At 46.2% G+C, this 27,519-nt stretch overlaps 1 protein-coding gene across 5 annotated transcripts in view; it reads right to left on the bottom strand.

The window, feature by feature from the left end:
• Positions 1-4,929: 4,929 nt before the first annotated feature.
• Positions 4,930-27,519, bottom strand: part of FNIP2 (folliculin interacting protein 2) — a 123,928-nt gene continuing 101,338 nt past the window's right edge. For all 5 annotated transcript variants that reach the window (XM_065903842.1, XM_065903841.1, XM_065903844.1 and 2 more), the window contains 3 exons: positions 14,300-14,500; positions 10,254-10,369; positions 4,930-8,592 (listed from right to left, as the gene is read on the bottom strand). In XM_065903842.1, the coding sequence (XP_065759914.1) occupies positions 8,514-8,592; positions 10,254-10,369; positions 14,300-14,500 (396 nt within the window). In that variant the 3' untranslated portion in view covers positions 4,930-8,513. The remainder of the gene's footprint in view (positions 8,593-10,253; positions 10,370-14,299; positions 14,501-27,519) is intronic.

Below are 27,519 nucleotides of genomic sequence, written 5' to 3'. Positions count from 1 at the left end.
GGGGAAAAGGCGATGCATTGGGACCCAAAGAAAATAAGTTCAGCAGCTCTGGTTACCGACTGGACATGGGGAAAGATCTCAGTAACTATGGGAGAAGGCAGTGGAGGCTGACCGAACCCAGACCTTATGAGATGAAGCAGGGAGGCAGGGGGTAGTGAGAGAGTAGGAAGCAAAGAAGTGGATGCCAAGGAAGTCTCTCTAGAAAATGCTCAGCTGTCAAGGAAGGAGAAGTTGAGGGTAAAGAAGGGGGACAGGGGGCCTAGGAGGAGGCTCAGTAGACTGAGGCTAGCGGGTCAGGAAAGGGCTGATGACTGCTGGCTGGAGGTTTCAAGAACACAGGGCAAGGCTCAGTGTGGGGATTAATCCCCACTCTCCCACCAAATGGGGTGATACCTCCTCCCCTGCCATCTCAGAGGCTGTCCTCACTTGGGCTCTGCCTGTTCTCCGACACCCACTTTGCAGCACATATTGAGTCTATGTGAATTGCCTCTCAACCCTCGAGGGGAAGCTGTGAAGTCTGTACTGTTCAGTATGTTAAAGATCTTTGCTTCCAAGTATCCATCCTATAACCTGGTGTGATGATATTCTGACTCCAGCTGCATTGTCGGTTCCTCATGTATGTCCTTGGGACAATATCTTAAGTACCTGTATTACTCAGGGGTTCTCCAGAAGAAAAGAACCAATAGGATGGATGGATAAAGGGACAAATGGATGGATGGATAAAAAGACAGACAGACAGATAGCTTTCTTTTAAGGAATTGGCTCATGTGGGTGTGGAGGCTGGCAAATCCCACATCTACATGTAAGCCAGGAGGTTGGAGACCCAGGCGATTGTGTGAAGGCCGCTGGAAGGCAGAATTCCTTCTTCATGGGATCTGGATCTCTGTTTCCTCTGATGTCCTCCCACTGACCGGATGAGCCTCCCCCTCACGTTATGGAGGATTATCCACTTTACTCAAAGCCGATTCATCTCAGTGTTTCTCTCATGAACTGCTTTCACAGTAACATCACACTGGTGTGAGATTGTTGTTCAGGTGCCCAGTCGTGTCCAACTCTTTGTGACCCCATGGACTGTAGCACGCCAGGCCTCCCTGTCCCTCACCATCTCCCAGAGTTTGCCCAAGTTCATGTTCATTGGATAGGTGATGCTGTCCAGCCATTTCATCCTCTGACACCCTCTTCTCCTCCTGCCCTCAATCTTTCCCAGAATTAGGGACTTTTCCAATGAGTCATCTGTTCACATCAGATGACCAAAATACTGGAGCTTCAATTTCAGCATCAGTCCTTTCAGTGAATGTTCAGGGTTGATCTCCCTTAAGATCGACAGGTATGATCTCCTTGTTGCCCAAAGGACTTTCAGGAGTCTTCTCCAGCACCACAGCTCGAAGGCATGAGTTCTTAGGCACTCGGCCTTCTTTATGGTCCAACTCTCACAATCTTACATGACCACTGGGAAGACCATAGCCCTGACTATATGGACCTTTGTTGGCAGAATAATATCTCTGCTTTTCAACACATTGTCTAGGTTTGTCATCGCTTTCCTGTCAAGAAGCATTTTCTGATTTCATAGCTGCAGTCACCATCCACAGTGATTTTTAGAGCCCAAGAAGAAGAAATCTATCACTATTTCCACATTTCCCCCTTCTATTTGCCATGAAGTAATGGGGCCATATGCCATGATCTTAGTCTTTTTTACTATTTAGTCTTAAGCTGGCTCTCCTTCACCTTCATCAAGAGGCTCTTTAGTTCCTCTTCGCTTTCTGCCATTAAAGTGGTATCATCTGCATATATGAGGTTGTTGATGTTTCTCCTGCCTATCTTGATTGTAGCTTGTAACTTACCCAGCCCGGCATTTCTCATGGTGTGCTCAGCATATAGGTTAAACAAACAGGGTGACAGCAGACAACAGTCATACTCCTTTCTCGATCTTGAACCAATCAGTTGTTCCCTACAGGGTTCTTAGCTGTTGCTTCTTGAGCCGCATATAGGTTTCTCAGGAGACAGGTAAGATGGTCTGGTAATTCCCAACTCTCTAAAAGCTTTCTGCAGCTTGTCATGATCCATACAAAGGCTTTAGTGTAGTCGGTGAAACAGAGATGCTTTTTCTGAAATCCCTTGCTTTCTCTATAATTCAGTGAATGTTAGCAATTTGATCTCTAGTTCCTCCTCCTTTTCTAAACCCAGCTTGGACATCTGGAAATTTTTGGTTTGCATAATGCTGAAGCTTAAAACTCAACATTCAGAAAATGAAGATCATGGCATTCCAGTCCCTTCACTTCATGGCAAATAGATGGGGAAACAATGGAAACAGTGACAGACTCTATTTTGGGGGGCTCCAAAAGCACTGCAGATGAGGACTGCAGCCATGAAATTAAAAGATGCTTGCTCCTTGGAAGAAAAGCTATGACCAACCTGGACAGCACATTAAACAGCAGAGACATTACTTTGCCCACCAAGGTCCATCTAGTCAAAGCTATTGTTTTTCCTGTAGCTATGTATGGATGTGAGAGTTGGACTAAAGATAAAGCTGAGCGCCAAAGAATTGATGCTTTTGAACTGTGGTATTGGAGAAGACTCTTAAGAGTCCCTTGGACTGCAAGGAGATCCAACCAGTCCATCTTAAAGGAAATCAGTCCTGAATATTCATTGGAAGCACTGATGCTGAAGCTGAAACTCCAATATTTTGGTCACCTGATGTGAAGAACTGACTTATTTGAAAAGACCTTGATGCTGGGAAAGATTGAAAGCGGGAGAAGGGACGACAGAGGGTGAGATGGTTGAATGGCATCACTGATGCGATGGACATGAGTTTGAGTAGGCTCTGGGAGTTGGTCATGGACAGGGAAGCCTGGTGTGCTGCAGTCCATGGGGTCACAGAGTTGGACATGACTGAGCGACTGAACTGACTGACTGAAGCCTAGTATGCAAGATTTTAAGCATGACCTTACTGGCATGGCAGATGAGTGCAATTGTCTGATGGTTAGGATATTCTTTAGTACTACCCTTCTTGGGAATTGGGATGAGGATTGACCTTTTCCAGTGGCCACTGCTGGGTCTTCCAGATTTACGACATAATGCACGCAAAACTCAGATATGTGGGTATTGTGACCTAATAAAGGAGACATACAAGATTAACAATCACAGTACCCACCTCATCCAGGTGTGAGGATTCAGTGAGGTAATGTACATCATGCATCTGATAGAACCAAGAAGCAGTGTGTTGTGTATGTGTGTTTAAGTGCTTCATCAATGGCATGATTTTAAAGGGAACAAAAAAAAACACTTAAAATTTTCATTTAATCCAAAAAGGAGTTAGCAGTATCTAACATTACCTCCTTCCTGTAGTCTTAAAAAAGTTGGATTAAAACTCAACATTCAAAAAAATAAGACTGTGGCATTCGGTTCCATCACTTCATGGCAAATAGATGGGGAAACAATGGAAACAGTGACAGACTATATTGTTTTTGGGCTCCAAAATCACTGCAGGTGGTAACTGCAGCCATGATATTAAAAGATGCTTGCTCCTTGGAAGAAAAGCTATGACAAACCTAGACAGCATATTAAAAAGCAGAGACATTACTTTGCAGACAGAGGTCCATCTAGTCCAAGTTATGGTTTTTCCAGTAGTCATGTATGAATATCAGAGTTGGACTATAAAGAAAGCTGAGCACCAAAGAATTGATGCTTTTGAACTGTGGTGTTGGAGAAGACTCTTGAGAGTCTCTTGGACTGTAAGATCAAATCAGTCAGTCCTAAAGGAAATCAGTCCTGAATATCCATTGGAAGGACTGATGCTGAAGCTGAAGCTCCAATACTTTGGTCACCTGATGCAAAGAACTGACTCATTTGAAAAGACCCTGATACTGGGAAAGACTGAAGACAGGAGGAGAAGGGGACAACAGAGGACGAGATGGTTGGATGGCATCACCATCTCAATGGACATGAGTTTGAGTATGTTCCGAGACTTGGTGATGGACAGGGAAGCCTGGTGTGCTGCAGTCAGTCCATGGGGTCGCAAAGAGTTGGACATGACTGAGGACTGAACTTTAGTCTTAAGACGACATGATTCAATGTGGTCTTATATTGCTACAAAAGTTACATTTAATAGCATGTTTTTCTTGAGACTGTATGCATCAGTGATAGATTTCATAGTAAATATTTTGTAATGCCCTTTATTTTCCTAAAATAAAATGCATAATTTTCATCAACAGAGTAACTTACTTACACACATAATTTATGACAAACCACTATAATGTCCTAGTGGTACTATTTTACAACTTATATTAATATATAGTTTAACACATAAATATTGGGGCACTAGTAGTTTAGAAAGTATAATCATCAGACACTTGCTTCCAAATGGAATCTCCGTGAAGGCAACAGCTCTAAGTATCTATAAGCAGAGACGATCAGAAGACTGTGTTGATGACAAACTCCATGATAAACACAGCTACTGGTAATATGGTTTTCCAAATGTATGCCAGTTCTTATTAACATCCTAAACCTTACAAAGTAAAATCTTGCCTCAATTTATACAACAGTGGCATTACCTGGAAAATTAGGTATATATTAAGATCATGAGAAAAGTATGTTGTGCATTCATGTAAAGCAGAATTAAATTCTCAGCGTAAATCATTATAAACAGGTTTTCACCCATATGAATGGCAGCAGGATATCTAAGTCACACAGGAGGTGGGATAACTCCTTATTCCGTGGTGTCTAGCACGTGACGAGATTTTCTCCATCCCTGGGAGATTTGCTCTGCTCCCACCCACCCTGTGTCCGGAGCCCTCTCCCATTACATGCTCACCAAACACCCCTGCTGAGAGTCACTAACATTTACAGTGGGCTTGTTTCAGCATGAATTACTGGAAATGAGATGTCTAAGTCTGATTAAACAGACAAATCATAGGCAGTACCAAGAAAGTGTTCAAGATAAATTCAGAAGGTTTATTGCACCAGATGCCACAGAAAAATGGATCAAAGTAATATGTGAACAAGTTTTAAGAAAAAAGAATTCCATACATTGATACTGATATCTATTTAACTGATCAAAAACAAAGTCCTATCAATTTGTTGTAATGGAACTTCAATGATAACAAACCAATCCTGGAATTTTCTCCTTTTTAAACACCACTTAAATTTAAGCATATTGCAGTCTTGCTTCCAAGATTTATGGTTCACCAAATGTGGACATTTAAAAATTAACATTCAGAGGGGGCTGCTTGATTTAGGCAAATATTATATTAAAAGGTTCCTGCCCCCAAAGCACAATAGAAAACAAATGGTTCACATTTACCAAGAAGCTCAAGATTTTTTCAATTTATTGGTGAAAGTATGCATGAACAAAATACTTTCAAAAGCACATGTAAGTGGAAAAATCCAGATATTTAAAAGAACTGTAGGGTCACTTTATATTCTTTATTTTTATGTACAACCAACTCCAGTGAGGAACCTAAAAAGCTACAGACTGAATTTTATAAAATCTCAGGACCTAATTAGAAGAGCCAAAACAAGAGTTTAGTATCCTTTAGCAGGCGGGGGATTTCCCTCCCTCGAAAAAAGTTAACTTTGAAAAATATGATAAGTTTAAAAAGTTGCGATGTGTAAACGGCAGTTTCATGGGATGTGAAAAGTTTATCGTTACTTTCATTAAAAAACAGCACACTTCAGAAAAATGGATTGGAGCCTGTACAAAAAGCTATTTAACACTGATAAAAATAAAATACTTTGGAATTATGCACAAGTATGGAAGCTACATTTTAAGTTTTCATTGTCATGTTTAAACGTACACAAGTATCTTTACATTCATATCACTCGTCAATCTACGAAAAATTAAGCCTCGACATGCTGGAGGAAGGCCCGAACGGTAACGCTGGTGCATACCTGCTCTGTCTGCCTCCCGTTCGCCTGGACAAGCAAGATGCTACAAAAGGTACACTCAACAGGTAAGACGTCAAAGTTGAAGAAACCCTAAAGGTGGAATCCTGTCAACTGAGGTAGTTTTCTCTATTTGTACATTTTTTTTTAAATTTTGTTTTTTTCTTGAGGTGGGCCTGGGCGAGGGCGGGTCCCTTCCTCACCTCTGTGGCTGAGACAGAACCCGGCCCCGGGGTGGTGTCCGGCGTGTGTCCACCCAGTTCCATGAGATTCTTTTTCCACTTTTGGGAAGAGGTTGCGTTTACGAGAGAACAGGTGGATGTTCTTGAGAGGAGGAGGGTTTACAGAAGAGCAGCAACATTCCTGGTCTGTGGTGCAGGCGGCAGCCGTGAGGGGCGGGCTGCCTGGTGTCCTGAGGGGTCTCCCTCGTCACCTTCTTCTGGGGAGGGGGGCATGCAGAGGCCAAGCTAGTTTCCTCAGCTGCCAGGGGCTCGGCCACATCTTTTCTGTGTGAAGTTGAGAATTGACCATTTAAAGCTCAGCTTCCCTGGGCTGGGTCTAATGCTCCACAGGCCGCTACCTGCACTGATTTTGCATCTAGTTATTGTCTGTAAACCCTGGAGGGTGGCAGGGGAGGGAAAGCGTCCAAAACATGCCAGTGAGAAGGGAGAGAGACTGGGGGATGCTCAAAGCCAGTGCATCACACGTAAGGGACACAGATGGGGAGAGGGGGGCCGTGGGCCAGGTCCGCGACAACCACCACGGTGTCATGGAACCAGGGACTCTAAATACCCGTCTCATCTCGGACGTCAGGCAAAAGGAAAACAGAAAACGTAGATAAAATGGACATCACTTTTATGAGAGAAAGACACAAAGTACAAATTAAAGATTTTTAGAGTCTCGAGACCCTCTGCGCTTCACATCCTTAAAAAGAGAGAGAGAAGGGGTACTTCCCCGATGGTCCAGTTGTTGGGACTCTGAGCTTTCACTGCCAAGGGCCCAGATTCAATCTCTGGTAGGGGAACTAAGATCCTACAGGCTGAGTGGAGCAGCCAAGGGGAAAAAAAAAGAAAACCAACACACGATTTCTTGAAAAGAGAGGGGAAGGCCGTAGTTCTGACCTATCCCTAAGAACCACTCCTAAGAAAGAACACACCTGTTTTTTTCCATTGGTCCTGCTGCTCTGCTCTTTCAAACAAACAACTCACATTTATCAAAGAATATAGACAGAGACATATGTAACTTGGGGTTTGGGATTAGGATTTTATCACATAGCAAATCTGAAGACAGAGTATTCTAACTCCTGAAAGGGAAGTCGTTTCATATTCTTAGGTGCAGAAGCTACACGGAAAGAATTGGGATCGATTTATAAAGGAGAAGGAGATCAGAGCCTGGTTAGAATGAACGTTCTCAAGGCCTGCAGGTGTTAACAGGTGTGTTGTTAACAGGGTTAGCCCTGCCTTTTAACCACCAATTTACTAGTCTTTTCCTTTACCCTGGACATCAGGACATCGCCTGCTTCACAATCGGTAAACTAAAGTTTGTTATCAACAGAAAATTCAGCGTTTTTAAAAAGCAAACTACGCTCATCATAAGCAATACTGCCTTGTGGCAGGTTTTATACTACAGGGCAGTCAATTTCTGGAAAGGTGTTTTGAAAAGGATGTAGGGTTTGAAAGGCACAGAGATGATAGAGTAAAAATTGAGCTCATAGATGAATTGTTTAGAAATGTTCAAACTGATTCATAAGTCATCCTGAACTATTGCAAATTTCACTTCCCACCTGGACAGCTGTGCCTTTTAAAGTGTAAATAGTCATCTGTATTAACTGTTACAGGAAGAAGGTGGCTTTAGCTGGAGGGATTTAGCCACAGAAATGCTCTCGAGCTTATAGAAATAACTTTGGTAAACGGCCCCTTTGACAAGGCTGCTGAGAGCTCTGAAGCCTCAGGACGAAGCGAGAGGGGTCGGACTGTGCCCTCCGCTGCTGTGCACTACGCGTGGATGGGACGAAGATGCTACATTGATTCTCGGGTTTATTGCACCAACAGTCCATCCCTAACCTACCCGTGGCTGCATCTCAAACAAGGGAAAGTCGGGGAAGGCCGGAAGCAGTGGGTCCCTGGAGCTCTGCTCCCCACAGCCAGCCCCCTCGTGCTCTCTGCCAGATGGTGACACCAGCGCCAGCGGAGCAGAGGCGGTACACGCTGGCTTCACTACACCGCGGTACCTGGTGCCCAGGGTCCCCATGCTGACTGCCTTCTCGGGACAGCAGGATCGCTTCCTCCAGCTTGGGGAGCTCACGCTTGCACTCTGGGATGTTTCTAGCAGCGATGATGCCTGTGTCGCTCAGGCCCGCGCTCAGGTCCTTGGTCACCGCTGTGCCCTCAGCACCCACGCTGACTCGAGGGTGATGGAGGCCTGACTGCCCATGACAACACAGACGCCTGGAGTCAGTAAACCTGCGGCTTCCAGCCAGCACCCGGGAAGCGACCCCTCCTCACACAGCACAGCGCGGGGAGGACCGCGTCCGTCCGCCCTGCTGGTGCCTCGTGGTCGCAGGGAGCTGCCGTCCTTCCTCCTCTGGCTGAGAGTCCGATTTTCTTCAAGGAGGAGCTGTCCTGAGCATTAGCTTACAAGAGTATCTGGGCGACGTAAGGAGAGTGGGTGCTCGCAATGGCCGTCAGCAGAGGCAGGTCGTTGGACTCGATCCTGAACGTGGAGAGAGGGGAGGTAGTTGCATTAAAGTGGCAGGATTTACAGGAGCATCCCACTGCCAGATCCCAGGTCTGCCCGGTGGGCAATCAGAACAGGGTGACGGAGGCAGGGAGATGGTGAGCCTGTTCCTGAGACCCGCCCTCCCGGGGTCCTGGAGCCTTCGATGGTGCAGTGGCAGCTGTGTGCATAGGACCAGGGCCTGTACCCCTGCAGGGCCTCTGCACGACACCTCCGCCAGTCAGCACTCCAGGACTGCACCCCAAGTCTGCACTGGGTCCAAGTAGGTCTCCGGGAACCCAAGATGTTGACAATGCCTTCCAAACCCCTGGGCTTTCTTCAATGGCTCACACAAGCGAGACCCCCGCCCAGCATGCACTCGACACTCAGACACCGAAGCCACCTCCCGAGAACGGAGATGGAGTCGGTGAGGGCGGGGGAGCACAGGCAGGGGGCCGCTGTGTGTCCTGGAAAAGCCAAGATGGTCTCGGTCCTTGAAACATGTTCTAACGCTGTCCCTTGTTTCCAAAATCTAACAACTAAAAATAGAACCTAAGAAGGCAGCTGGCATGAGCTCGTGGTGTCTTCCCCGCCTTCTGCAGTGACATTCAGGGTGACAGCAAGTTGCCAGCACCGCAGTGCTGCTGACCTGAGAGCAGGAGGCGGGTGAGGAAGGGCTGGAAGGGGCCCAACGAGGCACTGAGGGGCATGAAGCAAGGAGGCAAACCCACCCTCAGGGGTGGGTGCTGACGGTGGGCACCCATCAGTCGGGGCCAGGCAAGCGTCCTAGAAGTAAGAGCTGCACATCCCACGTCAGAAACCCAACGAGGCAGCACTACTGTGAGGCTGGTGAAGAGATCTAAGCAAAGACTACAAAAGCAAATGCCTCAGAAGGGGAGAATATTTTTAAAGTGAACTGCGTTAAAAAAAAAAAAAAGAGTATGGCAGGAAAGGCTGAGAATGGAATAATACAGTAAGTCATATCCTGGGTCTGACATGAGAAGTCCAGCAAGAATGCGAAGGCCTGAGCCTTGAAATAATACAAGTTTGACTGGCAGGCCTAGTAGAGAATTTTGGGATTGACGTTTTATACACGGTATTTTCTTGCCCCAAACTGGGGGGATTCGTCATCACAGGAAAAGGGGGGACAAGGCCCTATTGAGACAATGTTGTTTCGTTACTTCTCTGTGGAAAAATTTAGCAGAGAGTAAAACGCAAGTCAGAATTTCTTCCCCCCAGAGAAGTCAGGGCAAACAGCCTCTGGAAGATGACGTAGGACACGGATGAGACGCACACCTCCTCTTCTGATGGGCTCACAGGAAAAGGCAGGAGAGTCCGGCCACCTGGGACATGCAGACGGGCTCCAAGTCCAGGAGGGCGGCCTTCCTCACCTCCCCCAGAAGCGGCCAGGAGCCCACAGCCGCGGTCCCACAGCCCGTGACTCCCACATCCTAGTGAAATGCCTACAGAGGGGCAGCTGGAGGAGGATTACGTGCTCCACTTTCAAGGATAAAGTAACACCGGGGAGAAGGCTGACCCTGCAGCTCCAGCTGAAAGGTCCGAGAGTCTGTTTCTAGGTGGGAAACTGTGGTGTCCCCGGGGAGCGGCAGGGTCAGAGGGTACAGCCCGGGGCAACGGCGGCACCCCACAGGACTCACCCCAGCACGACGCTGAGTTCTTTCACGTGCACACGCGTGTGTCCGCGAAGGTACTCGGACAGCATCTTGCTCTTCAGGTACATCTCCTGCAGCCTGTCCTCCAGGTGCATGACGCACTGCAAAGCCAACCACACTCGGGATGAGCTGCGGACTCAGATCTCCGCCAGTGACTCGAGAGCTGGAGTGCCCTCCACCCTTCCTAAGTACACAACTGTGATCTCATCTCTATAAAACACACTTAAGGGATTGCAAGCCAGTGCAAATCCTACCATTCGGAGGAATAAGTTTTGTCATCAACAGGGACCTACCGTATACCACAGAGAACTCTACCCACTACTCTGTAATAACCTATATGGGCAAAGAATCTGCCTCCCAATGCAGGAGACACAAGAGACTCGGGTTTGATCCCTGGGTCAGGATGATCTCCTGGAGTGGGAAATGGCACCCCACTTCAGTATTCTTGACTAAGGGATCCCTGGGTCAGGAAGATCCCCTGGAATGGGAAATGGAACTCCACTTCAGTATTCCAGTTTTCCACTTGCCTGGAAAAATGCATGGACAGAGGAGCCTGGCAGGTTATAGTCCATGGGGCCGCAAAAAGTTGGGCATGACTTAGCACATGTGTATGTATAGCTGAACGACTTTGCTGCACACCTCAAACTAACACCACATTATAAATCAACTATATTCTAATATAAATTTAAAAAAATAAAAAAACAGGTTTTTGTAAAACAAGAAAGTTTACTTTTTCCAATGACTGTTAAGATCTTCATATATATCTTTGAGTCTTTTTAAAAAAGCTTTTGCTTTTTACATAGTTGAAATCATTCTATAAGTACAATTATTCTCTCCTTTCAAAAAACTTTAAAATAATCCCTTCCCCATGTTATTAAAAATTCTTTACCAATGCCTTTTTATAAAGAGCGTCTCTGTTGTTGTTTTCTATGCCTCAAATTGTTTTGGTACAATTCATTCCCAGAAGAATGACTGGAACAAGGTTATTCTGAACTTTTCTTGTCTCTCAAGAGTGTATTTTAACTAGGTCTCTAATAACAATAAAGAGAGGCAATTATTTTCAGGACATCTCTACCCTTGGAACTGTGTCCAACTTTGTGTTTTAGAGAACAGCAACCATCTGTGCTTTGCACCAGAGGCAAGTGCTTCTGCGCTTGGCAGGCCGTCATCAGGCACCTCAGTAAGTCACCTGATGGCTCTGGCCAGGGTCCATCTGACGTGATTCTCTTCTAGACCATCACGCCTGCTGTCTTCAAGGTAAAAAGATTAACAGATGCACTTGACAATGTTGAGCTTGACCATCTGGGCTGATCAGTGACATAGACAAAGTATGCATTCGAGATGCAGTCTTTCCATTGGCTTAAAGTCTTAAGTGCGTTGTGTTGTGTGGATGAAACACAACTGGTAAGTGAGTAAGAGTAACAATCAAAGCAAGGAGGATTTCACCAGCTCTCATGGAAACGTTCCCCCCAGGAAGCCGAGCTCAGGGGGGGAAGGGGCTCCTGCTCAGCTTCAGTTCCTTATGGAGTAAATACAAAGTTTTAATAAGAGCATTATAAAATATTAAAAGGAACATCTACATTATGTTGAATCCTTTATGGTTTAAAATAGTGAATTTACAGCATTTTCATAGTCCCCAGGAAACCTGTGTTTGCAATGTGGAAATAAAGAGAATTTGGTTCATATGGAATGTACATGAAACTTGAAATCCAAGCATTTAGAAATTTTTTTTTTTACAAAGCCTGATTATGAAATTGAACTATTTGGGGATCCGCTCCTTCCTTTCTGAGACGGATTTCTTCAATTTTAACTTCTGAAATTTTAAATAGCTACTTTCTCTTTCCATATCAAAGTACCAACAGGAAATTAATTGTATGTTTCATTCAAGTGAATTTTAAGGAGAATTTTAAACTGCAGATGAAATTTTCTTTGATCTTGATTTTGTGGTTAAATGTAACATGTCTAAATGAAGTAAAAAAAGAATTAACTGTGGTATTTTACTGCTGGGATAACTTAAGATATCAACTGTAGTGAGAGATATGGATTACAGAATAAAATATAAAAGTTTGGTAAATACTTAAAACAGTAAAAAAAAAAAAAAACACCTGTATCATCAAATAGATCTCTCCTTTCTTACAGAAAAGCAAATTTCGGCCTCTATATCAGCATGATGCACGCTGCTACTAGAAGGAAAACTGCCTGCAAGTACAGAACAAGAGTCAGGTTGTAAGAAGCCACAGGTGCCTCCTGGGTCACCACGGGGACAGGGGTCCTGCCGTTTAAAGGCCAAATAAAGGTTTCGGTGAGTAGGTGGTGTCAGTCTTCACAGCCGTGAACACTTTCACATAAGCAATTATTCTTAACAACTACACCAATAGAAGCTGTCTTGTGAGTGTGTACCACATCCAGTGTTACTCCAAGTGCTTCAGGTGAATTGTGCTCAGTCGCTTCAGTCGCGTCCAACTCCTTGCGACCCCAAGGACTGTAACCCGCCAGGCTCCTCTGTTAATGGGATTCTCCAGAAAAGAATACTGGAGTAGGTTGCCTTGCCCTCCTCCACAGGATCTTCACGACACAGGGATCGAACCTGGGTCTCCTGCATTTCAGGCAGTTTCTTTACCCCTGATCCAGCGGGGAAATCCCAGTGAGTTAGCCCCAGTAATTCACTTAGCCCTAGCTAAGTGAATTAGCTCACTTAATTTCCATAAACAGATGGGATGGGTTCTGCTGTTCCCCAGCTTTGACAAGGTACATGGTTAGGAAGCAGAGGAACCTGGGTCTGAGTCCAGGCCACTGAAAGCCCACTGACTGTCCACGACTGTCCACTGGCTGCAAAGGGGCCTCATTTCGCCCTGGGCTTGGCCAGGTGGAGAGCACGCCTCAGGGAGGCGCTCATGCGCTTGCTGCAAAGGTACCGTGTTCACAGAGGGAAGAGCTGACGTCCTGAGGTGCCCAAGGAACCAAACAGGCAAAGCCCCAAAGTGACCCCGTGATGTCCCGGTAATACCACACTGCACCTCAGGGTTTCTAAGCCCCCCTCCAAGGACCCAGGAGTCCTGGCTTTCCAAGGGGTGTGGTGCCCCTGTAGGTCTGGTCACAAGAACTCAGGGTAATAACCCTTCCTGAGCAACCAGGGAGCTGACCGTAATCCAGCCGCCTATGTGCTTGTTACTAGTCCTGCACCTTTTGTGGAGGCCGGAGGCTGGCAGGGAGATGCTGGCTGTTCCGCGAGGGGGTTAATTGCAGACGGGGGAGGGAGGAGGAGCTGAGAAGGCAGGCGAGCTCAAGTGCGTCCCTCCCAGCTCCTGGAGTTCTTCCCCTCCTGGTACCTGCCTTTCTGGTCTGGAAACCCGGCTCCCTCCCTCCTTAAATCTGTTTTCTCTTCATCTCTCTGCACATGCATGTGCGCACACACGCATGCACACACAAATTTGTTGTGCATATTATTCCAGAGACTCGGGGAGAACTGTTGATCATTTTCTAGGAGTTCAGGGGGTCTGTCTGCTGTCTGTATTTAATATAATGTTATCAAAGTGATTGCAAAATCCTATTCAAAAAGGAACAATTGATACCACCCCTTATGGCTACGGTGCTTCAACATTTTAAGTATTGACACAAACAATATCCTACTTTATCCATAACAACTCTGGGAGGATTGTCCCTGAGCAGGTAGAACGACAGTCCCTTCAGAAAGTTGGCTGGCTTGGCACCAAACTGATGACGGAAAAACCAATGTTTCCCCAAGGAGGGTATTTTAAATTTCCCTGTATGCTTGACCCCGACCTCCACATGATACCTACTTCTTCATGTAACTTGTTCAAAGAGATGATGTCTCTATGCTCCATTTCCAGAAGGACTATTGTTACTGAATCCAGCCTGTGTGCTGGTTTTGTATCACATGCTGTTTCCACTGATGCTAACATCCAATTACACTAAAATCAATACACAGGAGCTCGTGACTTTATAACCACTATACCGTGGGAAGTGTTTTCATAGCCCATTTCTCTGATGACTGGAGAACACACACTTACAAAGTCTGCCGGGAGGTGAAGCCGGTGGAGCTGCAGGATGGACTGCAGTAAGCCGGACACCTGACTTGACACCAGGACGTCCTGGCCGAGTTTCGTGCCATCCACTGCCTTCCTCTGACTCGTGGCCACCTGGACGCTCCACTTGTCCGTGTCTGCGATGATGCACACGGCCTCGGCGATGGGCTCGTCCAGCACGGGATGCTGCAGGACAGACACAGGGGGTCAACTCCTCACCACGCTGCCAGGCGTCTAAAATAGATGGCTGGTGGGAAGCTACTGGATAGCACAGAGCTATAGAGCTCTGTGATGATCTACAGTGGCAGAAGGGAGGCTCAAGAGGGAGGGGGACATATGGATGCCAATGACTGATTCTGCACTGCTGTACGGCAGAAACCAACACAGCATTGTACATCAATTTTTCTCCAATTGAAAAATGAAAAGGAGGTAATGGTGGGAGCCCCAGGAGCCCAGAACTCCACAGGGACTCAAGAGTGTCGTCACATCAGCATTTAAACATTAACTTGATAAAATTGCAGTCCATCATTATTTTATTCCTACACTCAGTAGGGACTCATGCTGCTGCTGCTGCTGCTGCTAAGACACTTCAATCGTGTCCGACTCTGTGCGACCCCATAGACGGCAGCCCACCAGGTTCCCCCGTCCCTGGGATTCTCCAGGCAAGAACATTGGGAGTGGGTTGCCATTTCCTTCTCCAGTGCATGAAAGTGAAAAGTGAAAGTGAAGTCGCTCAGTTGTGTCCGACCCTCGGCGACCCCATGGACCGCAACCCTCCAGGCTCCTCCGTCCATGGGATTTTCCAGGCAAGAGTACTGGTGTGGGGTGCAATGGCCTTCTCCCAGAAGGGACTCATAAACATCATCAAATGCTCACAGGTAAACAAAAAGGCCAGCAATCTCACTCCAAACCAGGACATGAAAGTCCACTTCCTTCTGGAAGACTGCACTCTCCTTTATTTTGTGTGTGGTTTGTGGGATCCTAGTTTGCTGAACTGGGATCGAACCTGCGCCCCTGCTGTGGAAGTGTGGAGCCTTAACCACTGGACTGCCAGGGAAGCCCCTGCTCATTCCCTTTATAATGGAGACTGTCAGAATACAGTGTAGGATTCTACTGCCATTTTCCCCATCAAGAGGTTTGGAAGGATGACTTAATATTCCCTGAAAAGTATAGCTTTAATCATGAAGTGATATTTACTCAGGAACCATGTGCTACATACATAAATCAACTCCAACAACCACCTAAAATCAGGTGGGACTAGGGAGATATGTTACTGAGACGAGGCCAAAAGGTACAAGTGTGGCCACTGATGAAAGTATTTAAGACTTAACACTAGGGCTTCCCTGGCGGTCCAGTGGTTAATAATCCGCCTTCCAGTGCAGGGGACACTGGTTCGATCCCCAGTCTGGGAAGATCCCATATGCCATGGGGCAACTAAGCCAGGGTGCCACAACTACTGAACTCCCCCACCCTAGAGACTGCACCCCACAAGAGAAGCCACCGCAATGAGAAGCTCACTTGCCATGGCTAGAGAGTAGCCCCCACTCACTGTAAGCAGAGAAAGCCCACACAACATGGAAGACCCAGCATAGCCAAAATAAATAGATAAACAAACAAATGAAATTAAAAAAAAAAAGACAGCATTATTATTGGGGAGCCTATTGATGGAAACCCAAGATGTTTGCTGCCATGCTGCCATACTCTACATTTAACAGGTGATCTGGTTCCTTTGTTTTGAGGCTTTTTGATTCAATCTCTTTGATTCATCTCTTTCTCACAGATGGGGAAAAAGTGACAATGGGCTGAACGAGAACTTTGTTGGGACCAACATTTATTCCTCTACTACATCCAGGAGGGAAACCTTCATGGTTTAGAATATTTCCCCATTGAAAAGAATAGCAAATCAGGCAAAATCTAGTGACCCACATTTATTTGAGTGTATGTTCAAATAACCTTAAACGTGAAGAACAAAGAATATGACAGAAGAGATTCTTGAATTAATGGAGCCCAGTTTCCCAAGGATGGCTCTCATTTCTTAGACTTTTAACCAAACAGTCAAAATGCCCACACACATAATGACCACAAATTCCCACTCTAACCCACAGGGTCTTGTGACACGTCACTCCTACCCTTGCACACATTCTCCAAAACAGAAAGTACAGACATGGCTGCTGCAACTTCCTTCTACAAGTTCCGGCAAGCTCTTGCTCAATCCCTGTGTCACAAATTCACAGCAAGAGGACCATGACTTGGTCCTTATGATCAAAGCAAATGAAAATTTGGAAATTTAAAAGATTTGCATTTGGAGCTCAAGTTCCTCCAATGCTTTGCATTTATCAGAAATCCAGTGTGCTGGGTATCGCACAGAAAAGATCTAGACGAATCTATACAAAGACCTTTCCTTCAAGGGACTTACGTTCTGAAAGTATATGTGCTGTGTGTGTATATGATGCATATGTACTCAGTCACTCAGTTGTGTCTGACTCTCTTGTGACCCCATGAACTGTGGCCTGCCAGGCGCCTCTGTCCATGGGATTCTCCAGGCAAGAATACTGGAGTGGGTTGCCATTTCCTACTCCAGGGGATCTTCCTGACTCAAGGATCAAACCCATGTCTCCTGCGTCTCCTGCACTGGCAGGCAGATTCTTTACCACTGCGCCACCTGGGAAGCCCCTGAAAAAATATATACAATCATTAACGTCCATGTGCCCATGTACACACAGTGAGAGGAAGGCATGCCAATCTCCTCTCACTGGATTTCAGTCAACCTCCCTCTATCAAAGTGCGGGAACAGGACCCAAGCCAGGTCATTCAAGGGCTTCTTCTCCGAGACTTCCCTGTGAGCAGGGGGCCAGGGGGCTGAGACAGTTGGTATAATACCAAGTCTAGCTTTAGTTGGATGAACTATTTGTAGTGGATAATCTGGGCCCTAGTTTCCAACTCACTCAATTTCCTAAGTAACTTCCCACCCCGCGTGGCAGGGAAGGGAGCAGTGTGTTGATCCAATGGAAGCACACAGACTGCTGATCACGCGCTACCACGCACACCATCGACAACCCCACAGAGCTCCGCCTCAGAAGCGAGCCACTGGCAGGAGGGCGGCGAGGCTCACTGCGGGCGTGATGGACAGAAGGCTGTCCGGGTACCAGTGACCCCGGGAGGCTGCAGACCTGGGGCTGGAAACAGCAGAGGAGCAACAGGGGAGATGGCACAATTATCTTAAGAGGAAGAACTAAACGGGTGAGAGAAAATGTGAGCACGGGCCATTTTTAAATCACCACTGGAAACCTGGGGACAGGCTAGAGAGCTGCGTCCGAAGGTTGGGACAAATGGACAGGGAGCCCAGAGCCCCTGAAGGAGGGGCTGACCCCTCTCTCCTGGACTCTCAGCCCCTAGTGCAGGACCTTGAGAAAGGACAGACTTCAGACAGACCAGGTCGAGCCCAGCAGTCACAGGGAAGGCAAGCACCTGTGACCCCACACACAGCACTGAGTGTCACGTGTGTGGGATCCAAGGATGCAGAACCATGGAACGCTGTCAGGACGGCACCTTAGAGAAAGAAGTGTACAGGGAACGATATTCAATAACCTGTGACAAACCAGAATGGAAAAGAAGATGAGAAAGAATACACATATGTGTGACTGAGTCACTTTGTTGTACGGCAGAAATGAACACAACATTGTAAATCAACTATACTTCAATAAAACTTTAACAAAGAATTATACATTCTCAGACTACTAAATATTTAACATGTAATTTCCTAAATGGGGTTCCCTGGTGGCTCAGATGGTAAAGAATCTACCTGCAATGCAGGAGATCCATGTTCAATCCCTAGTTCAGGAAGACCCCTGGGTCAGGAAGTTCCCCTGGAGAAGTGAATGGCTATCCACTCCAGCATTCTTGCCTGGAAAATGCCGTGGACGGTGGAGCCTGGTGAGCTACAGTCCATGGGGTCACAAAAAGCCAGGCATCACTGAGCAATTAACACTTCGACTTTCCTAAACACATACATAGGTCACCATAATTGTCTCCATCTAACTATGCCATTTAGTAGTTTCTCATTTATTGAAGACTAAATACTTTTTTAAAAAAGCAAGATGGAAATAGAAGGAAATGTAAATATTCAAGACAAAGAATACTGGAGAGAGATAAAAAATGTCACCTGCAACCATTTCAAGTCATCATCTAAGGACCACCAGGGCAAGTGACAGCCCGGTCCTGATCTGATCTAAACTTCTCTAAGGTCAGAGCACTGAAGCACAAGTTCTGATGATTCTGGAGATTTTTGACATGTATCTTTCCAAAGGAACACAGCCCACTAAAGAGTAACATTTACAGGCAGTAATGGGCAGTGTAAACGTTTTACGGTTTGGTTTATTGGTCTCTAAGCTTGCAGAAATTAAAGAACTCCGAGGTCCAGAAGCCCCGTCTGGATAATCACAGAACTCTCACCCACACACGCCTCTGCCCTGCCTGGTACTCACCAGAAAACTCCTCTTGGCAAGGGTTCTACTTAGGCATACCTAGAGCCACTCTAAACAGAGGGAACACTGAATTACATGACGCTTCTTTGTTCCTTTTACTTACGAGCCGTAACTTAAATACAGAAGTAGCTAATAGTGAAATCTGTCAGGCAGGTTGCTTAGGTTTGGTTTTATCAGGTTCACACACAACCCAGGGTACACACTAACACACTTTCCAGTAACGAATGCACGGAGCATGCTTTTGAGAAATTAAGCACTTTCAGAAACGTTGTAAACCCTTAGACTGAATGGTTCAAACACCTCCCACGAGCCTGATCTCTCCAATCCCTCCCTCAGGTTTGGATATTTCATCAAGGAGCCAAGACTCTGAAGCCAGGCAGGATTGGGCTTGACTGCCACTCCATTACGTACTAGCTGTGGGGCCTTAGTGACCCCATTCTCCAGGGCTCTACACCTCTACATCTGCAGAGTGTGTTGCTGTTTAGTCACTAAGGTGAGTCTGACTCTTTGCTACCACATGGATTGGAGCCCAGCAGGCTCCTCGGTCCATGGGATTTCCCAGGAAGAATACTGGAGCAGGTTGCCATTTCCTTCTCCAGGGGATCTTCATGACCCAGGAACCAAACTCATATCTCTTGCCTTAGCAGGAGGATTATTTATGGATGAACCACCATGCAGCATGTGACTGTACTTAATTCAGGGTTTCTGAGACAAAATGTGCATGAAACTCGTAGTGTAGCGCCTACCACTTGTCAGGTGCTTCCCCTTGCTTCCCTACACCCCACATCGCCCCTTCATGTGAACACATCCCCAAACCCTCACTGACTCAGAAACCTACCCTAGCGTGGGCCCCACCCCAATGCTTACTGAAAGTGCTTGCAGAACCCCTTTCCTTAAGCCCAACCTGGTCTGTAGCCCCAGCGAGAATGTCTCCCGAGGAAATGTCTCGGACGTGGTACCGCACGGAAAGGCCGTTGGCTTTGCCGACAGGGTTTATCTCCGTCTCTGGGGGCCCTGGGCCCTGACCCTCACGTCGAGGGCAGCCCTTTCTGCAGGGGCTGCGGACAGCCAGGCCCGCCCCTGCCGTCAGTGAGGGCCAGGGCTGGGCCCCCGCTGGGAGGGGTCCCTGCGGCTCCCAGCCCGAGTTTCTGCGGGCGGGGAGCCGGCGAGGGGGCGTGCAGAGGAGCCCCGTCTTCCTGATCTCCCCTGACGTTGGGAGCTCCCAGGAGGAACACAGAAGCTGCGTGGGCAGTACGAGGGTTCCCAAACACTGAAACTTTTACCTCAACTTTGAAAAAAAAAAGAGAAAAGATTAAAAAAAAAGAGACTCTTTTTGTAAGGTTCAGCAATTTTCTACGAAAGGCCAGCCCCACGTGTGTCCCCAGCCCAACCGCTGCCACGCACTCTGGAACCATCGTCCCAGTCTCGTGTATATATGAATATTTTATTTATTAACATCACTGGTCATTTTTTTTTTAAAGAAAGAAAAACAAAACCGCAAAAGAAATGCATTAAAAAAAAAGACAAACAAAAAAAAGAAAAATACTTGATTTACAGTGCTGTGTTAGTTTCAGATGTAAAGTGATTCAATTATACATATATATGAATACATAGTTTTTTTTACATTTTCTCCTGTTATAGATTATTGCAAGATATTGACTTTGGTTTCCTGTGCTATACAGTATAGGTCCTTGTTCCTTATCTATTTTATCCATATGCAGTAATGTGTATATTTTAATCCTCAACTCCTAATCTATCCCTTCCCCCTCTGCCCTTTGGTAACCACAAGCCTGTTTTCTATGTCTGTAAGTCTGTTTCTGTTTTCTAAATAAATTCATTTGTATCATTTTTTATATTTCACATATAAGCAATATCACATATTTGTCTTTTTCTGCCTGACTCACTTCATTTAGTATGATAACCCCTGGGTCCATCCATGCTACTGCAAATGACATTATTTTATTCTTTCATGGCAGAGTAGTATTCCATTGAATATATATGTACCACATCTTCTTCATTCATTCCTCTGTCAACGGACATTTAGGTTGCGTCCATGTCTTCGCTATTGTGAAAGTGCTGCAATGAACATTTGCAGCACTTTTGGATCATGTTTCTCTGGACACACGCCCAAGAATGGGATTGTTGGGTCACATGGTAGTTCTATTTTTAGTTTTTTAAGGAGCCTCCATACTGTTCTCCTCAGTGGCTGTATCAATCTACATTCCCACCAACAGTGCAAGAGGTTCCCTTTTCTCCACACCCTCTTCAGCATTTACTGTTTACAGGTTTTTGAAGATGGCCATTCTGTCTGGTGTAAGGTGGCACATCATTGTAGTTTTGACCTTCATTTCTCTAATAATTAGTGATACTAAGCATCCATAACTCTTCAGGCCCTCTCTACCAGATCCAATCCCTTGAATCTATTCATCACCTTCACTGTAAAATCATAAAGGATTTGATTTAGGTCATATCTGAATGACCTAGTGGTTTTCCCTACTTTCTTCAATTTAAGCATGGATTATACAATAAGGAGCTCATGATCTGAGCACAGTCAGCGCCAGATCTTGTTTTTGCTGACTGTACAGGGCTTCACCATCTTCAGCTGCAAAGAATATAACCGACCTGATTTTGGTTTTGACCATCTGGTAACGTCCATGTGTGCAGTCATCTCTTGGATTGCTGGAAAAGGGTGTTTGCTCGACAAGACTCTGTTAGACTTTGTCCTTACAACATTTCAATAGGCCTTGGTTAGTCACAGAGAAAAAGCAGATTATCAATGCTCTGAGGCTCACATTCTCAGCATCTGCTCTTGGTTAAATGTCATCAGGTCCTGTTTTTATTCTCCTATCTCTCTAGAGGCCAAGGCCCACCTACATAACCACACCCCCTACATCTTTGGAACTGAGGATTTAAGTAACCTAAGCTGCTGCTGCTGCTAAGTCGCTTCAGTCGTGTCCGACTCTGTGCGACCTCACAGACGGCAGCCCACCAGGCTCCCCCATCCCTGGGATTTTCCAGGCAAGAACACTGGAGTGGGTTGCCATTTCCTTCTCCAATGCATGAAAGTGAAAAGTGAAAGTGAAGTCACTCAGTCATGTCCGACTCTTAGCGACTCCATGGACTGCAGCCTACCAGGCTCCTCGGTCCATGGGATTTTCCAGGCAAGAGTACTGGAGTGGGTGCCATTGCCTTCTCCGAGTCCTTGGTCAATCCACCCACTTCTGGATGGCTGAGGGCACACAGAAGGATGCAGATACATGCGGCTGCCTGGCCAGTTTTTTTCTCTTTTTAAACCTTCAGTCTGGGGCCTCCCTGATAGCTAGCACTTTGCCTTCCAATCCAGGGGCGGGGAGGGGGGGCAGGTGGGGGGGTCAATCCTTAGTTGGGGAGCTAAGATACCACATGCCTCCCAGGCAAAAAACGAAAACATAAATCAAAAGCAACACTGTAACAAATTCAATAAAGACTTTAAAAATGGTACACACACACACACACACACACACACACACACACACACACACACACACACCACCTTTAGTCTCACATTCATGCAGAGAACAGAATCCTATTACCACTCACCATTCTCAAACACTTCTTCCAGTCTATAATATCTAGAATACTGAACGCTAAATGCTTAGCACCCAGGCTTTCCTGACAGTAGTTTACAGTGACAGACAGAAGCTCCTACGGCAGTAAAGCTGGCTCCGCCTGCAGTTAGTCTGCAGCCCCTGGGGGAGCACAGGGTCCTTGGGTCCTACCTGGACCCCTCATTCCAGCTCTGCTTATCCTCACTGTAGATGTCACCTCCTCCAAGAAGCCATCCATGTATGCTTTGCCTCCCATCCTGACAGTGGCCTCCATTTTCACTGTTTATGTCTTCAGTTACATGCTGGATTTCAGTTTCCTGAAGGACAGAGCCATGCCTCCTCTCTGGCCAGAGACAAGCTTCCTTTTTCTTTGATGACCTGCAGCTCAGTGTGGATGTGTTCATGTCAGTGGGCTCATCTAATCTGAAAGATAGCAGCCATTCTTTCTTCAAATACTGTTTCTCTGTCCTCCCTCCTGTATACCCCATAAAACCGTCTCACTCAAGCCACCACATCTCTTACTGGCTCTTTTCACGTTTTTTCATGTCCTTTTGTCTCAGAGTTACAGTCACAGGGGCAGGTCTGTATCTCGTCACTGTTTCACAAACTCTAATCCCTTCTGGCTGCATTTAATCTGTTCTGCTCATTAGACTACCCCCCTGAGTTTTAATTTCCATGACTGCATTTTTCCATTTTAGCAGCTCCCTTTAGTTCTTTTATGAATCTAAATAGTCGGGTACCGTATCAGACCATCTTTTTAAGGGTTCCAATTCCTTCCTTTTATCACCATCACCGTTTTAAACGTAGTTACTCAGTAGCTACTCCAGACTGTAGGAGGAGGGCTAACACTCCTGCCCATTCAGTTTAAGCCCCCTTGTCCTGACCACAAGTCCATCATGCTAGAGTTGTTCTGCTTTATGTGCAGTATGCGTCTCTTGGAAACAGGCGCCATGTTGTCTCTAAAGGCTTCAGAGTTGTGATAAAGTAGAGAAGGAGAGAGAATCAACCATTCTGGACCATGGGCGCTGCGGAGGGGTTCTGGGAGGCAGGGGCTCGGGGAAGCCTCAGCCTTGAGCACACGGGGCACAGTCTTAGGGATGCCTTAAACTTTAGGCCGGTCACTTGCTGAGGAAGCAAACAGTTTAAAGTCGAGGAGAGACGCTCAAGGTCAAAAGGTATCATCAGAACAAAGTTATGGGAGGATGTGCATGATGCTAAGACAAAATGTAAGATGGCTAGTAGCTTTTTCGGCAGAGAATGGCTTAAATGTCCAAATACTCTGCACGTAATGAAAAAACTAGGGAAAACATCAAAATTAGCCATGTGCCTAATATTTGCAAAATGCAAGAGAGATGATGCCTTTGACAGCCTTTTATTCTCCTTTAGGTAAAAAAAGAACACAAAGGGCCTCAGGCATCATATCTAAGCACAGTAGTCTTCCTCTTTACATCTTAAAATGCAGAGTCTCACTTCTCTCTGCTTTAGGAGGGTCACAGTCTAGAGCACAGTGTCACCTGAAGGAACACACACGTGTCTAACCAGCGCGGGGGGACCACACTGTGTCGCTTGTCCCTGGACTGGTAGGACTGAAGCCCCCTTCCTGCTCGGGCACTGCAAGCCCGGCAGGAGGAGACGCTGGAGGCGGAAGCAAGTGGCATGTGCGAAGGGACTGGAGTGGTTTCAGAGAAGGGGCAACGTCAGGATGAGGTCTGCCAACGGCACAGAAATTGGTTCCATGGTGCCTGAGACAGGGAACACAGCGCGTGGCCAGGAGGTGGAAGAGAGGACGGGAGCTAAAGGCTGGTCAACAGTGTGACCGTGTGTGTGTGTGAAGGACATACGAGGGGCGATCCCAGCCAATGAGACTAGATTCCAGTCTCTCAAGAAATGGGTCCCCATGAGGGCAGAAGAGTAACCAATCAAATCCCTATTGGCTGCAGGTGGAGGGGCGCTGACGAGGGGAGGGGGTCACCAAGATTTCAGACTGGAGTTGGTGATACCCAGATACCAGTAGTTTTTTCAAGTATTTTTTTAAAATCACCATGTGCAGTAAGACACACGTTTGAACGTCATAACCCAGTGTGCACACTTACACATGCGCGTTTATACAGACACATGTGTATATGTACACACACACACACACACACACACACCCCAACAGTGAGCCGGGGTGAAGGTCCATGGCCCCACCACACTCACCACCCCACCCAGGAAAGGAAGCGACCAGAGCTATTCTGTCTCAAAGAGCAGATGTGTTCTGCACGGCTGTTTCCTCTACAATACCACTGACTGAAGGCGGCTGGTGATGCAGGCCACCTCAGCGCTGTCTCTGTTACTGAGGCAATGTTTCATCGGCCCCTGTGCCTCGGGGCTCTTTCATACCTCGCTGGTTGATGCTGTGGCACGGGCTCCGCTAGGTATTCGAGGTTCACAGCACAGCCAGGCCATTAGCAAAGCTCCTTACCCACACTACTGATTTCTGGAGTCAACCTGTTGCTACTCTTAAATGAAAGAGGTTGCCATATCCAACTTTTCCTCGTTTTGGAGAGTATTCTGAAGATGCCTGAAGCCCTGGCATACAGTTTTTCTTAAAAGAAACAATGTGTGATGCTAATTTTGGTCTCGATGACCTGACCCTGCAGAGCTTTAAGTAGCTTGGCCTGCTCCTTGAACCGTCAGGGCAGAGGGAACTCAGCAGCCGTTAGCACTAAATGAATGGGCACTGCTTCTGTTCATCACCCAGAGCGTGAGCATCCTGGGAAACTCATTTACAAAGCACATTCACAGTGTCATTTTAATAGCTACTGTTTAATGGGTGTTCAGTAACGTGTGGGGCGCTGTGCTCAACAATGGACACGCATCACTTCACCATCTTCAATCAGACCAACAAGTACTATCATTTTCTAGAATATGAAAAAGAAGCTTGGAAGATGAGAGAAACCTGCCCGAGGCCACACAGCCACAAGGGGTAAGCCATGAGTCAAACTCAGGTTTGTCTGCCTTTAGAAGCTGCATTCTTAACTGCTGGGTTACATTTTTTCTGTTCCTCTAAATATGTTTTTCTGAGGCCTAGCAAAGCCAACAGATTTACCTGATGACCAATGAACAAGCAGTAACACCACAGCACCAGTGTGAAGTCAGCCTCCTACACCACCTCCACTCCCTGTAGCTTCATAGCTGCCCCGGCCCAGTACCCTGAACCCATGGGTCAGCAGTGCCCACAGGCGGACAAGACACAGGGGAAAAGAAGGGGAGAGAAAAGGCTCCTTGAGAGTCATGGGTGCACAGTGAAGCTGGCTCTCCCACTTCACCCTTTAAAGTCAAAAGGAAAACAGAAGAAAGAATTCACGTTTAGATGTGGCAGGAAAAAAAGGAAACTAAGTATGACCTCAGCCTAATTCAAGGCAGCTGGATCATCTATGCACTAGGAGGCAGAGAGATGGTTCAAACGATGGAACAGAGGTAGGAGGTGGATTAAATAAGAACACGTGTTAAAATATTTAAAGGCCATTAGAATCTTACCACGTGGAAGCCGGAAACAAAAATGGAAATGAATGAAATAAAGTTAATACTTCTTTCTTTCATGAGAGTCTAGGATAAGGAAATGCGCAAAAAGAAATGCTTAGTACTGGGAGCTCCAGACGCAGTATCTCAGTGAGAGAAGAAACTCCACAACTCAGTCCACTGAGGTTACAGAAGTGTGTATTTACATAAGACAGCTTTCACAATCCTGTCACGCACAGGCCTTGAAAACAGATCAATAATGTAAATCAACTGCTCTTTAAAAGTTACTAAAAATCGTTCTCTAAAAAAAAATAAAATAAAAAATGAAAATCCTTCTCTGTAAACAACTATGAATCCCAAAGCTCGGTGAAGTGTGGCATGAATACTAGAAATTATTAAAATCCCAAAACCAGGTTCTTGAAAGTAAGTTATGAGAGAGCAATTTATCCCGAGCTCTTCCTCCTCAACAAGCCAGTATTTCAGTCCTAACTCGGCTCCTGTTCTTTTTTTTTTTTCGGCTCCTGTTCTAGTTCTTGAATCTTTGCTTTTTTCTCTGGCAACACACTCAAGAATTTAAATAATTACTAGGCTTTGTGGAGCAGTCATTCAATATAATGTTCCGCCTCCTAAACCTCCTAATTTATTTTCCAACAAATATTTGTCAATGGCAGTTGAAAGCAGGCTGTTTTTATTTAAACGCTGCCATGGAGCAGGATCCCAGTCTGAGAAGTTTAAATGGAACACTTACTTCAAAAGCAAAATTCATTATGATGAATGTGCCAAGTGAAATCAGAACTCCACTAACGTTGATTGGATACATTCTTCTGAAGATATTTTTATGACCCTTGCAATTCTCTATTAACACCCACGCGGGCTGCATGGGAGATGTTCCCACCATTTGACACAATATAGGTTATTAGGCTTAATAACTTTCCATCTCTCAGGCTGACTGCATTGTCTGCAGAGACAAGAATAGCTGCAGTGTGAAAATACTACCTTTGAAAGGAAGAGAAAACGGGACATGACAGGTCTTTAAGAGCACAAGCAGAGGAAACATGGTTTTGTTTTTTTAAATGTAAAAATTATAGACCTAGATGGTCACCATGGAAACCTAATACACAAAACATCTAAATGTGTCAGCCTATGGAAAATGTACAAAATGTCATGAATGGTTCTGCAGATAATAAGTTCATGGGGGACAATCAATCTATAGATGCGTCTTCACAGTGGTGGTCAGTGGGCCTGGGGCATTCAGATGATGACTTGCTGGAGGATGGGTGGGTGAGGATGGCCCTGTGGGTTTACATGTGAGCTCCTGGCACACCTGTCAGAGCAGAACCCAGGTTCCACGGGAGAAGGGTCCAGTGAGTAGCACCAGTGTTCTTACAGATCAAACCGACATGGGCAGACGAAAAACCCCACGGGCGCTGCATACACGATTACAAACACATGGTGCTGCCAAAAGGAGGGCCTCAAATTCCCTGCCTTCCGGCTCCTGGTGGTCACTAAACGTATGCGCGGCTCAGAGGACCTAGAAAGAGCGCTGTCCAAGGAGGGCATCTCCTTTCTCTGAGGTCACTGACGTGTGGGCCTCTGAGACGATGGGCAAGGACAGTGCTCCTGAGGACTG

This window comes from Muntiacus reevesi, chromosome 13 (genome assembly GCF_963930625.1).
Source record: "Muntiacus reevesi chromosome 13, mMunRee1.1, whole genome shotgun sequence".
NCBI lineage: Eukaryota > Metazoa > Chordata > Mammalia > Artiodactyla > Cervidae > Muntiacus > Muntiacus reevesi.
The sequence above is the reverse complement of the archived record's forward strand: the minus strand, read 5'-3'. Positions and strand labels throughout refer to the sequence as shown.